Below are 15,028 nucleotides of genomic sequence, written 5' to 3' on the forward strand. Positions count from 1 at the left end.
AGGACCTTAATGTTCACTTCTGTATAATTATACATATTTTACATATTTTATATATTTTACATGGAAATCAAATTGAAAAGTACTGTGGTTGTATTTTCAAATTTATTTGCGGCATGACCGGTTTACAATAATGAAAGATATCTTTTTTGTAAATGTTTTATTCTAACATATTCTTCCATTGTTTCTGTGGCAGAAACCCGCATATCACCTTTGTAGAGAAACTTCAATTATGAATTACCAATTTTCCAGCAGAAAAACATGGATATCTTTTTTATTGTTGGTCGGACATGGATTTCTTGTAATTTTAGACGCCAAAAAAAATGCTATTTTAATACAGTTTTTACAGTAAACATTTTTGGATAATAATATATGATAAAACGACTGTACAGCTCTAGAAGGTCATGATGTACAAATTTTAATTCAGAAAAAAATTTATTTAATAATATTTAAAGCATATCTTTGTTATATCTCGTAATATCTACAAATAATTCAGAGTTTGAAATTTATAAATAAAAAAAACTGCGCTTAGCTCACATCAAAGTGTTCCAGCTCAAATCTAATAAACAGTGCACAAGTAGCCTAACAATGCCATTTAAAAGAAGAATCTTTACAAATAAACAAATAATTTAAAAAAATCACAGCAGCATGAATTTACATTTTTGGTCTCTTAGTGTCTGGGTGTCAAAGAGAATTTTTAAAATCGATTTTGAAGAGCTACTCAACTTCTTATAGATCTCAAAAGATTTCTGAAAAGTTCTCTACAATACTACATTCTCAGTTCAACTACAATACTGCATTCTAGCCAGACACTCCATTTAAGTTCTTTCGAGCAAATTAAAAAGTATAACTTCGCGCAAGATTTATTTTGGCTTGTCTTATCATCGTTTGAACATTCTCTTTTTTTGATTGTTTAATTAAACCCGGAGTGCACGGTGTACTGTACGTTTTACTGGTGTACATAAATAACAGTTTACCCGCGTTTAATTTCTCAAGTTGGTTATACGATCCTCCAACCATTAGTTCATTTATACATTCCACTTTTTGAGTTGATGATTCGCCCCCTCCTTCTGATCTGATGATACAAATACTGTTTTCATGAACAGAAACTGAATTTATGATTTCATGTTGTCCGAATATGAGAATGTTGTTCACTTGAAATCCCTGATTGCTGACTCCAGTTAATACATTGGTATGCTGACCCCTTGGCCGCAACCAGAAAAATAGTCCATAGAATAGATCTTTCAGAAATATGGAGTAGATCTTCTGGACATCCTGAACATATTTAAATTAACTATAGGTTTTTTAACAGTTTGCCTTTAAAATTTTACTTTAATTCCAGTTCTTTGTCTGAGTACATAAAAAAGAGATTCGCCGATTCTAATGTTTTCTTTAGGGGATTTTTTAACAATTAAACCAGTCATAAACCTTCCTTCATGGTCGTAAAAAAATAAACCCTATCGATTTTAAATATCTCTGGAAACAACCAAGCAAGCATTTAAGTGTTCCATAACAAATAAATGATTTTAATCAAAGAGATTAGAATATATATATTAGAGTGGAATTTAAACACTCCCTCGGTATGAATTTTCTCAGTCCCTCTCAGCTGGAAAGGGAGTTCAAAGTGTACAAATCATATAAATGTTCACAAATTATATGCAGTAGAGTGCATTAATACAGTATGTTCCCTAGACTATTCATTTCAATTTCGAATTTTTAAAGCTGTTAAATAAACTTTATAATGAATTAGGGGAATAAAAAACATCATTTTATTTATAGTTATAGCGGAAAATCATCGTTTGTAAAGTGAAAGGCATAGAGTCTATGTAAAATGATTATTGGTCAATTATGAAACCTGCAGCCTATTTCATAATTTGGTTTTCTTTTAATATTAAATGATGTTCCAGGGCCCAAAAGGTTATATAGCGCAATTATGTGAAGTACACAATACACATGCAGTATGGAAACAATACAACAAAATGGCCGTTTTACACTTTTTTATAGTAAATTCCACTCTAATAAATATTCTATTCTCTGTGGCTGTATATCTATAGACAGATCTGTAATGAATATTAATCCCATTGGAGGCTAATTCAAGGCATTTAACATTTTTACGCAAAACGAGGATGGCATAAAAACCGAAATTTATTCGTTTCTAGTATTAATTCAAATACTTTCTAGCAGCCAGCAACAAAAACTACGTTATATGTTTAATTGGAAACTTTCGCTTGAAAGGTTTTCATGAAAGAAAATAATCCGAATTCGTTGATTCGCATAGTTTTGTTAAATAATTTTTGTTTTAAAATCAAAAGTTAGAAAAGTTATGCTTCATCCAGGCTCTGCTGGCCGTGAAGAAAGAAAATTTTCTTTCAGAAATGTATACAGTGAATCCCAGATATACGAATACATAGACCGTCATAAGTTTTTTAATGATTCTTAAGAAACTTCTTCAGGGGCGTAGGAGAGCATTTGTGTAGGGGGGGGGGGGCACATTTTGTGAGGGATTGCCTGATTTTGTGCCCTCCCTGAAAAACCCCTTTTTTGAAAAAAATATTGATACCCTTTTTAACTATGTAAACTATTCGATCATATACACACTTCCATATTACAAGCGTTATAATAAATTATTTATGTAATTTTCTTAAGAGGGGGGGGGGGCAAAAAATCAGGCAATCCCTTTTAATACTGTGGTGTAAGCTTCAAGGGATGAAAAATATAGATGGAAACGTTTCTAAAAAATTATCTTATTTTCATAGGATTAATTATACACATATCGCATTTTAAATTATGATATCAAATATATATTTACACTGAAGGCAGTATTGATTAAAGTATTTTTTAATGAAACTTTTTTAGTTTAGGGCAAGAGTGAGATGAGGGGAGGAAGGCCAACCACATCAATCTCTAGTCCGAACCACATTCTCATCATTTTCTCATCCGAACCACATCGAAATACTCGTCCTTTTAATATTATTTTTTTTAAGTGTCCGATCCTTGAAAATAAATACATTTTTTAAAAATATGGCGACGTTAGGGCATAGATGAAATATCAAATTTTCCCAATTAAATTTTAGATTTGTGTAAAAATGAAAATGCTCCATAAACGATGTTCTACAAAAAAGCGTCTGTATCTAGAGCCCTTTCTTTCGCGGAAATGCCGCAAAACATTCTCAAACTCGATGTAAACAACTTTTTGTAATATTTCAGCTGAATTTGGGTTAGAAATATGACTTACAATTTTTATATGATTAAATACTGTTTGAATTCATAGGGTTGTGACCAATTAATTGTAGCAAATGATTTGAATAATATAAATTGAACATTATTTTTTCTATAATTTTAAGCATGCGGCAGGCAGTAGTGATCTCTTAGTGGGGACAACATACCTTATTTGTAAATAAATCAGAAATCAATGATTATTTTGTATGGGTTGAAATGGAAAGATTAAAGACCATGTTCATGCGAATTCTTTGGTATAAATTTTTATTTGTAAAAGTTATCCATTTCGAAGGCAGAAGAGATTCAATTTTTAACCTAAATAATGTTTGACATCATTCTCGTGGATTTGAAGATTCCAACATCTCAAAATCCTTGGAAAACTTTATTCTAGTCATGGTTTATGCCCTAACGTCGCCATATTTTTAAAAAATGTATTTATTTTCAAGGATCGGACACTTAAAAAAAATAATATTGAAAGGACGAGGATTTCGATGTGGTTCGGACGAGAAAATGATGAAAATGTGGTTCGGACTAGAGATTGATGTGGTTGGCCTTCCTCCCCTCGTGAGATCGTCCCTCCATTTCCGATGTACGTTTGAAACCTTCATTTCTCTAATGTTTCTGAAGCAAGAAATACGCGAGTCACTTTTGTAGAGAAACTACAACAAAAAAATATTCAGTTTTCAAAATGGGAAACATTAATATTTAATGCAATACTTGATCAGACATAGCTTTGAAGGGTATTGTTGTGAATCAGAATATATTTTATTTTATTCTTAATCTTTTAGTTGGGGTGAGTGCAATGCAATGCAATGCAGAATGTAGATTGCCTGAGGAAGGGAGGGCACGCGAAAGGGGGGCCGGGGGCTCGCCCCCCCCTCGTAAGCCCCTGGGTGAGTACAATGCAATGTAATGCAGAATGTATATTGCCTAGCCTGAGGAAGGAACATGCAAGCAGATGTAAAATTAAAAGAGACTTCTCCCATGGGTGCCCCCCTCAGCCTCTCAGGGGGGCACGGGTAGGGGGGCGGAGGGGGGCACGGCCCCCTCGTACTCCACTGAACTACTTTTCATTTTAATTCGAAGTAAATTGATACCCCTGAAATATGAATGCAATTAATATATTAATATTAAACTCATTTTTCCGCGGCATTTGATCTTAAATATGTAATACGACATTATGAAAACTCTTGCCATGTATTCATATATATGGGATTCACTGTACACCAAAATTTGCCACATAATTAAATTTTGCTATTTTTGTATAGAAAACAGGTTTATTTTTGTGTTAAAGGTATAGAATTATATTTTTTCAAATATTGAAGGGAGTGACCGGCAATGTATGGTAGTTGAATTTAGTATTGTAGAGTATTTTTTTTGAATCATTTGATTTTGGAGGGATGATTTTGTGAATCGGTTTTTTAAAAAACTGTAAAAAAAATTCTACAGTAAACAAATAAGTTGTTCAAAAACAGATTGAGAAAATAAAAATTAACTCCTATCATCAGAAATAACTAAACGTATTCAATTATTAGTTTCTGTACTGTCTCATTGTTCACAAAACTTTTCTGTAGATTTTCTGCAATTTTTATTGAAAAGACGAGATTTGAAGAATTTGAAGAAATCTGCGAACAAATTTGTAAAGAATAAGAACTTTAATAATGATGAAAAGGAAATAATTGATCCTAACATTGATTTATTGACAAATTTCTGTTTCTGTTTTCGTCGTTGTTATTGAATAGTATTTAAAAACCCGATTCTCAAAATCCTTTCTCCAGAATGGACAAAGAAAGGGGGATTATAAAAATTGAATTTGCACTCTTTCTGAACAAATATGCACCAAAAAAACGACTGATTGGTCTCAAATGAATCCTAAAATATTTCTTCACAAAACTGCATTCTCATTTCATTTACCATACATTGCCGGTCACTCCCTTTAAAAAAAAGATTGATTTACCTTGAAGAAAAATGAGAAAACTAAAAATTATATTCATAACTTTCATTTTATACTTTTTTACCAATTTACTGATTTAGACCAGGAAGTGAGGAAGCAAGTCAGACTAGGCCAGTAAGGGAATGCAGGGAAAGATTCTTTCAGCAATCAGACCTGTATGCCGAGTCCATTAGCGCCTGATCCAATCAGGGTTCAGTCATGTGTTTGTTGTTTATTCTAAACCAATAGAAATTGTATGGCGGTAACATCTATATTTCTATCTATCTCATTATCCAATTAGAGATATAAATATTCAATCGGTGCTATCAGTAAAAGGTAATAATTACTTCTACTGCATGAAACTATGGTGCAATATACCAAAGATATGAATATAAACCTAGAAAATGTATTGTGTAGTTCCACCAATACCAAGAGTAAGAGCCTAGGGTCACAGCAGCTTTGGTGTAAGCCATTTCAGGTCCCTTCATAATTCTATCTGCCCATTCTAAACAAACAGAAATAAATGATAATATTACCATTTAGAGATGGTATAAAATGAAGGAAATCTAAAACCTGAAAGCTGATGTGAGTAAATTTACAGAGTATAGGAAAAAAACGTATTTACAAGTAAAAAATGAACAAATTTCTTCCGACCCCATGCCGATTGGCATGAAATTGAACTAGAATCTGGGACAACGGTGGCTTTGGATTTCCACGCGTTCAAACATGCTTTAAAAGCATGTTTTCTAAAGACAAATATTTCTCCACGTTATACAAGTGGCAATTTATCATCTGCCCCACTTCTGTACGAACTATAGCTATATACAAAAGAACTAATACGTTGTCCTGTTTAAAGACCAGACTACTTACAATCCATATTAGCTCCGGGTCCGTATGAGGACTAAAGGGGTTACTTAAACTGAAACTATCCAATCTGAATTTAGCTCCGGGTATCAATGAAACTATCCCTAATTCGAGCTATTGAGCTCACACCAGTCACAATAATTTACACTAAAGAGAAGTCACTTTAACTAAACCCACAATTGGAAGTAATCTATTTTCCTTTGTATTCTTAAAGGGACTGTAAAGGATAAATGAAAGGGGGTGTATTAAAGGGACTGTAAAGGATAAATGAAAGGGGGTATAGGCTGAAATCTAAGCTACAGGAGTTGATTGAAACCCTTGCGAGTTCTATGTGATGTTCCTGTCTCGAGAGGTTGATAAAAAAACCAAATTTGTATAAAAATAGTAGTAGGTTTATACAAATCATATTCAGGAACTACGCAACCAATCTGAAAACGACAATATCCCAGAGAAGCCTAAGTTTGCTCCTATTATAATTTTCATTTTTCATTTTTAATAGATATAATTGATATGGACTCCGGTTTTCCTGTTCCTCATAATTCTTGAGCATTCTTAACTTTCATATAGACTCAAATTATTGCTTCTACAATATAATAAATGTGTCTGTATCACGTGACCAGAACTCTGGTAATATGATACGGACATAATAATTATATTATCAATTATATACATCAAAAATGAAAAATTATTAAAATCAAATAAAAATAGGAGCAAACCTAAGTTACTTAGGCTCCTCTGGGATATAATTGTTTTCAGATTGGTTGCGTATTTGCTGAATATTATCTGTTTTCAGATTGGTTGCGTATTTGCTGAATATTATCTGTTTTCAGATTGGTTGCGTATTTGCTGAATATTATCTGTTTAAACATACAAATTTTATACAAAATTTGGTATACACCAATTTTTAATATATTTGACACAGTTTTTTTTTTATCAATTTCTCAAAACAGGAATATCAGATAGAACTCGCAAGGGTTTTGATCAACTCCTAAAATGCTTAGGTTTCAGCCTATACCCCATTTCATTTTTCCTTTACAGTCCCTTTAATCAGACTTTTGAAATTAAGATTCACTTAAATTTAAGTCTACTTTCCATTGAAGCAAAATAAAATCAAAAAACCTATTTATTGCGTTGTGCTTAAAAAGGGTAAACAAAAAGGGAAATTACTATTGGTTCTAATTGTCTAGCCTTCCTATTGGTTCTAGTTGTTTAACCTACCTAATGGAGCTAGTTGTCTTACCTACCTAATGGAGCTAATTGTCTTACCTACCAAATGGAGCTAGATGTCTTACCTACCCATTGGTACTAATTGTCTTGCCTACCTAATGGAGCTAGTTGTCTTGCCTACCTATTGGTGCTAGTTGTCTAGCCTACCTGTTGGTGCTAATTGTCTAGTCTACCTATTGGTGCTAATTGTCTAGCCTACCTATTGGTGCTAGTTGTCTAGCCTACCTGTTGGTGCTAATTGTCTAGTCTACCTATTGGTGCTAATTGTCTAGCCTTCCTATTGGTGCTAATTGTCTAGCCTACCTATTGGTGCTAATTTTCTAGTCTACCTATTGATGCTAATTGTCTAGCCTTCCTATTGGTGCTAATTGTCTAGCCAACCTATTGGTGCTAATTGTCTAGTCTACCTATTGGTGCTAATTGTCTAGCCTACCTATTTGTGCTAGTTTTCTTGCCTACCTAATGGAGCTAGTTGGCTAGCCTACCTAATGGTACTAATTGTCTTGCCTACCTGTTGGTGCTAGTTGTCTTGCCTACCTAATGGAGCTAGTTGTCTTGCCTACCTAATGGAGCTAATTGTCTAGCCTACCTAATGGAGCTATTTGTCTTGCCTACCCATTGGTACTAATTGTCTTGCCTACCTAATGGAGCTAGTTGTCTAGCCTACCTATTGGTGCTAGTTGTCTAGCCTACCTATTGATGCTAATTGTCTAGCCTTCCTATTGGTGCTAATTGTCTAGCCAACCTATTGGTGCTAATTGTCTAGTCTACCTATTGGTGCTAAATGTCTAGCCTACCTATTGGTGCTAGTTGTCTAGCCTACCTGTTGGTGCTAGTTGTCTAGCCTACCTATTTGGGCTAGTTTTCTTGCCTACCTAATGGAGCTAGTTGTCTAGCCTACCTAATGGTACTAATTGTCTTGCCTACCTGTTGGTGCTAGTTGTCTAACCTTCCTAATGGAGCTAGTTGTCTTGCCTACCTAATGGAGCTAGTTGTCTTGCCTACCTAATGAAGCTAATTGTCTAGCCTACCTAATGGAGCTAGTTGTCTTGCCTACCCATTGGTACTAATTGTCTTGCCTACCTAATGGAGCTAGTTGTCTAGCCTACCTATCGGTGCTAGTTTTCTAGCCTACCTATTGGTGCTAGTTGTCTAGCCTACCTGTTAGAGGTTGATGTCTAGCCTACCTATTGGTGCTAATTGTCTAGCCTACCCATTGGTACTAATTGTCTTGCCTACCTAATGGAGCTAGTTGTCTAGCCTACCTGTTGGTGCTAATTGTCTAGTCTACCTATTGGTGCTAATTGTCTAGCCTACCTATTGGTGCTAGTTGTCTAGCCTACCTGTTAGAGGTTGATGTCTAGCCTACCTATTGGTGCTAATTGTCTAGCCTACCTATTGGTACTAATTGTCTTGCCTAACTAATGGAGTTAGTTGTCTAGCCTACCTAATGGAGCTAGTTGTCTAGCATACCTATTGGAGCTAATTGTCTAGCCTACCTAATGGAGCTAGTTGTCTACCCTACCTAATGGAGCTAGTTGTCTTGCCTACCTAATGGAGCTAGTTGTCTACCCTACCTAATGGAGCTAGTTGTCTACCCTACCTAATGGAGCTAGTTGTTAACCATACCTAATGAAGCTAGTTGTCTACCTTACCTAATGGAGCTAGTTGTCTACCCTTCCTAATGGAGCTAGTTGTCTAGCCTACCTAATGGAGCTAGTTGTCTACCCTACCTAATGGAACTAGTTGTCTATCCTACCTAATGGAGCTAGTTGTCTACACTACCTAATGGAGCTAGTTGTCTACCCTACCTAATGGAGCTAGTTGTCTACCTTACCTAATGGAGCTAGTTGTCTACCCTTCCTATTGGTGCTAGTTGTCTAGCCTACCTAATGGAGCTAGTTGTCTACCCTACCTAATGGATCCAGTTGTCTACCCTACCTAATGGAACTAGTTGTCTATCCTACCTAATGGAGCTAGTTAACCTTACTTATTGGTGCAAGTTGTCCACAGAATAGAACATAGCTAATACATATGATGAATAACAATTTGGAGACTTTATCCATAACGATTCTCTGCCTGTCTGTAACATTCCAAAAATAATTCAACATTCGAGCAGGCTCACCAAAATTCCGGTAAACTTTTGTTCAACTATAAAAACCGTAGAATAGACCTGTTAAAACAAAGGTTGAAGACAATGGGTATGAAAATTCTATTTTAAAATGACTAACGGATGCTTCTGTTTTCGAAGATTTGCGGTAATTTCCGTAAACTACCAAAAGTTATCACCTAAAACTGAACGTTTAATTGGAAAATGGATTGAAAAACATAAAAACTTGCCCGGCATTGTTTCTAGCTTGCCCTTTTATACTGAATTTTTGAACATTTTTAAAGTAGCAGTAAAAATATTCAGAAATTATAATCAAGAGATTTATCTTTACATTGAAATATTGGGATTTGCCATTTTCTGTTGCGGGCACATGCCCCGTAAAATTCCAAAACAGAAAGAGGGGGGATTAGCATTATTTAGTAATTTAATTAAATTAGTATTTATTTAGGGTTAGGTTAGGTTAAGACACTTTCTGGGCCGAGCGCTACGGCCACGGGTTAGGTTCAGTTAGGACACTTTCTGGGCCAAGTGCTGCGGCTAGGACAGGCTAGGTGGCCGAGCGCTGCGGCCACATGTCTTACATTTAATACCCCACCAACTGCAAGTCTCTACGCAGGCATCCCAAAGAAATTATTTTTCTGGATCTAAAAAATTCGATCCCCCTCTCTTTGTTTTGGAATTTTAAGGGGCAACATAAAATGGCAAATGCCTGAAATATTTTGAAATGTTCCCTAGAATGGTAGTTTGATTTGATCTATGTTTGAGGAGACAGAAGATGGTTATATAGGAGATATTTATTAAAACACAGGGAACTAGGAATCCTACAGAGAACGTGAATCCTGTCAGAGAATGTTCCACGGAGGAAGCTCCAGGAGCAACATTACAGATTCCAATATCATTGTATCCAAATTGTCCGAAATCAAATTTTGTTTCAAATATGGTGGGGGAGAGGAGGATGAAGGCTAAAAACCATGTAAAACAGCAGAAGAAAACCATTTTACAGGGGGCCAGTAAACAATCTCTTTGGCGAGAGGATGTTCTCCATTCTGTTACCAATCCTTTTAACCTGAAATTAAATTTTTAGAAACCTATTCTTTAGATGATATAGTAACACAATTTATCTTAAAACAAGCTAAAACCGATCACCCTTAAAAGTTTTTTAATCATTAAAACTTCTGTTTCTGAAAAAATTCTTTCATAAATGTGTGCTGCTCCTTATCTTACAGGGAGTGACCGGCTATGTAAGGTAGTTGAACTGAGTATGCAGTGTTGTGGAAAACTTCTATCGGATTTATTTGACACATATAAAACTTTTTAAAGATCTGTAAATCCTGAGTTTGAGCGCAAATTCGACGTTCAAAACTCCTACTTAGGGGTTGGATACGTTTTCAGAATTAGTTTTTTTTTAATTATTAAATAACGACATCGAAAAGTAAAGTAAAAATTATACAGTAATCTATTTAGATGGTTAGGAACATATTTCTCAAAAGAAATTTGTCAATAAATCAATGCTAAAATCGATTATTTTGTTTTCATTATCATATTGAATTTCTTATCTTTTTTGAATTTATTTGCAGATCTCTTTAAATTCTTCAAATTTCGTCTTTTCAATAATAATTTTAGAAAATCTGCGAAAATCTTTGTGAATAATGAGAAAATAGAAACTAATAATTAAACAAGATTACTTATTTTCGATGATAAGATTAATCTTTATTTTCTCAACATGTTCCTATACATGACGTCTGTAGTTTATTGTAGAACTTTTTTACATTTTATGTCGTCGTTATTTAATAATTAAAAAAAAAAACTAATTCTGAAAACGTATCCACCCCAAAAGTAGGAGTTTTGAACGTCGAATTTGCGCTCAAACTCAGGATTTACAGATCTTTTAAAAGTTTAATATGTCTCAAATGAATCCGAAAGAAGTTTTCCACAACACTACATACTCTGTTCAACTTATTCTAGTATATGCTAAAAATTCAAGGCGATGGACCAAACCTCTGTAGAGTAAAAAAGTAGATGTTAGTTCCACATTTATTGAAAATATATTTCGGTCTGGGTTGACCCTAGTCAGTTCTAACGATATAATGACCATCAAAATCGATAAAAAAATAAAAAAAATGTAAAAATCACAAGAAGATAAACAAACAAAAAGATTATTCAAAATAAAAATTTGGGCTGTCAAATGGACATAAAGGAAAAGAACTCAGATTATGAGATGGAAAATAGATAATTTGCAAATATTCACTTTCTAAAAAAATGTTTTATGACAATTATTATTCCTTGAGATTGTTTCTTCACAAAGATTAAAAACAAACTGTGTAGATGTGTGAATATAGAGTTGGGGTGGGGGTCGATCTAATTAACGAACTTTTGCGTGAGTCGGGGGAGGGGGGGGGACTGCTTGTTTAAGGAGGGGTATTTAAAACCTTTTAAAGAATTGGACATAAAAAACTCTTTTTTTAAAAACATACTGAATTACAGTTAACAATTAAATAACACTATTTTTTTTCTGTTCATTCCTCTGAGTTCAGTCATAAAATCTCTGCTGTATTTAGATTCTCGTACTTCAAGTAAACTTCTTCCGTGGTCCCAAACCTTCTCTAGAACGCTAACTTTTAGATGGTAGAGTTCATGTCCAGGAAGGTTAAAATGTTCTCCTGTAGGCTGGTTTGTATGGAGATTTCTAATGTAACCAATATGTTCTCTCACTCTTTCATCTAAAGATCTTGTTGTCATATTATCAAATTTTCAGCGAGACGGTTTTACAATTTATTATTATTATTTTATACAAACATGAATAAATGAGAAAATACTATACGATCGATGTAAATGAATAATAATCAGATTGAGGTGGATCTTCAGGGTAACCTCTCATCAAACGGGTTGATTCACAACTAACTCCTTTTCCCCGAGGCTTCACTCCACCCTAGCCTAGATCTTAACCCTAGCTCCCCTGGCTGGCCGGCCGCCTCCCCTGCACCTGGCCCTCCGGAATAACGGAACAAAGGCGTCGCTTCTGTTATTTATAGATCTTGTTTGGCTTGTTAGACTTATCACATAAACACAACTAAAACAGTTAAGTCTGTACAAGGGGTGGAGGGGGGGCATGATCCCCCCTGATCGCAGGAAAGATCAACCGATCATTTTCCCGCTACATTATACCTTACATAGCCGGTCACTCCCATTAAACCAAAGATTTTTTATTGTTTGCTACCTGAGTAATGCAATTACTGCAATGGTTGAGAATTCAGCGAAGGCGTTCAAATTTCTGAACAGAGCTGTATTATGACACACACTTTTAGAGAGAGGAAAGTAGCCGTATATTGTAGGTAGCATGAGAAATGGTAGACCGAAGATACAGTAGAGGAAATCACAGAAGGAGAGGTGAAGGATAAGAATAGTTAAAGGGTTCTTCAACCAAGGATATTTACATCTGGTGGCAGGATATCTAGAATAAATTCTATCTTATCAAAATGAAAACATTTAAGATCAGATGTGCTTACCTAAAAAATACATAAATCACAGATACAATCAGCAACAGATTTCCAATGCCTCCTATACAAATACAAGTCTAATGGTATTCACATATTACATGTGGTGATATTTGTAATGGTAAAGTTACATTTTTGTTACGCAATATCCTCTCTACTGAACTTCTGACCGCCTTACTTTTCGACCTACAGCAAAATCAGAACAAGGGTTAGGGTTAGGTTAGGTTAAAACAATTTCTGGGTCAAGCACTGAAGCTAGAACATGCTAGAGGGTCGAGTGCAGGTAGGACAGGCTAGTAGGTTGTAAGTGTTGTATAGTATTAGCAGATGTGGCGTAGGTCCGAAGTAAGTTAAGAAGTTAAGTATAGTGGATATGCTTAGGTCTAAAGGTAATGCCTCGTGGGATTTACCAGAATAGGAATAAAGGGAAAGGAAATGGCGCTGGTCTGGCATGAGAAAGCTAGTCGCAGACCAGTACGGTAACCTAACACACACTCTTTTGGTATAGACACACAACATGATTACAGTCAAGGAAATTGAAGAACAATGTTGTCAATTATAATTGAATAACGACTATATTTATTGTAATCTTTAATCAAGTTATATTCTTTGCATGAAAGTTTGGCTGTATAGTGTTGACTTAAATAATATATTACATGCATTTTAAACTTATTTTTAAGTAAACAATTAACGATAAACAAATGCAAATAGATTATCAAGTACAATAGGTGGCAACAGAGAAATTAACCAATTATACATGACGTCACAAGTGTCAAATATAACAAGGAAAGCGAAATTTTCTCACATTAGTTGACATGTTTTCCAAGATTAAATAAAAAAGTGTAAAAACAGAAACTAAAGAACACATAAAATTGCACTTATTTTATTGTAAGAAAAGCACTTTATTCTAAAATTATCACTATTATTGATGATTTTGTCGGACACTAAAACTGAATTGACACTTGTGACGACAGAATACAACTGTACTGAGAGTATACAAATTCTACGTTGCCATCTATTGTACTAGAATCTATTTGAACAAATGTACTCTCCTAGACTGTACAAATACCAAGATTCATACATACTGTACAAAACCTACAGTACACACCTTTGGTACGGTAACCTTACACACACTCTATAGGTGCAGACACACACACATGACGTTTCCGCCCTCTGGGATTTACCTATTGCTATAATACAGAACATGTTGGTAAGGAACATACTCTGGAACCAAGTGTTTTTCATGAACTCTACAGTACAATTGTTTACAGTGTTGTTGTGACCAATAAACCATGGAGCTGATCTAAAAAAGAACATTTTATCCAACAATTAGATTTTAATTAACCTTTCAAATTTTAATGTAATATTAGTTCAAATTATTTTTGTTTCTATACTTCCAAAATCTTTAACTGTTAAGAAAAATTCTGTGAGTTAACTTCATGCAAAGTTTCTTTTTGATATCAATTTAAAATTTAATATTTAATTTTAATTAAAATTTAAAATTTAAAAGCTATCTTGCAAACGTCTTAATAAAACTGTGTTTCATAAAGGAATGACTGCAGCTTACTGCTTACCCATTAGCTTGCAAAGTGCAAATATCTATTAACATTAACATTTCTTCTTCCAGATGCATACTTGTCTGGTTCATTTATATTCCTGTCAAGTTCTCAACATCTGAAATTGGTATTTATTGGTTAATTTACATGTACATGTACATTTATATGTATATTTACAAGTACATGTACATTTACATGTATATTTACATGAACATTTACATGTATATTTACATGTACATTTACATGTACATTTACATGTATATTTACATGTATATTTACATGTACATTTACATGTATATTTACATGTAAATTTACATGTACATTTACATGAACATTTACATGTATATTTACATGTACATTTTCATGTATATTTACTACCTTAGTCAACAAATTTATGACAACTTCAACTTAAAGTGTCCAAACGCCTTGGCTTTTGCTTTTACCTCACCAACTAACTTATACCTTTTTGTCAGTTCAACCAGTTTGTGTTTGTGAAGCAAGGTCAAATTTAATAGAAGTAATTAAAGGGGGTAAAGACTGAAGCTTTATGTTTCTGTCTCGAGAAATTAATAGAAACTGTTTCAAAGTTATAAAAACACGCGAAAATTTTCAATCCGTTTCACGATAA

The 15,028-nt window shown here is 34.2% G+C and overlaps 1 protein-coding gene across 2 annotated transcripts; it reads right to left on the reverse strand.

The window, feature by feature from the left end:
* Positions 1-8: 8 nt before the first annotated feature.
* On the reverse strand, positions 9-14,514 carry LOC111716472 (uncharacterized). 2 transcript variants are annotated; one of them, XM_023491929.1, is made up of 9 exons: positions 14,419-14,514; positions 14,029-14,147; positions 12,857-12,908; positions 12,568-12,801; positions 10,082-10,416; positions 9,231-9,323; positions 5,547-5,654; positions 5,174-5,193; positions 9-1,272 (listed from the first exon to the last, which is right to left on the reverse strand). In XM_023491929.1, exons 1-9 carry the CDS (start codon positions 14,490-14,492, stop codon positions 835-837), a joined length of 1,473 nt encoding a protein of 490 aa, XP_023347697.1. In that variant the 5' UTR covers positions 14,493-14,514; the 3' UTR covers positions 9-834. The 2 variants fall into 2 exon arrangements, 1 of the variants encoding a protein (XP_023347697.1); XR_002768506.1 differs by lacking the exon at positions 5,174-5,193 and adding an exon at positions 5,235-5,386 and having other exon boundaries at positions 1,189-1,272.
* Between the last annotated feature and the right edge of the window lie 514 nt (positions 14,515-15,028).

Source organism: Eurytemora carolleeae, unplaced genomic scaffold (assembly GCF_000591075.1).
Source record: "Eurytemora carolleeae unplaced genomic scaffold, Eaff_2.0 scaffold2063, whole genome shotgun sequence".
Classification (NCBI taxonomy): domain Eukaryota; kingdom Metazoa; phylum Arthropoda; class Copepoda; order Calanoida; family Temoridae; genus Eurytemora; species Eurytemora carolleeae.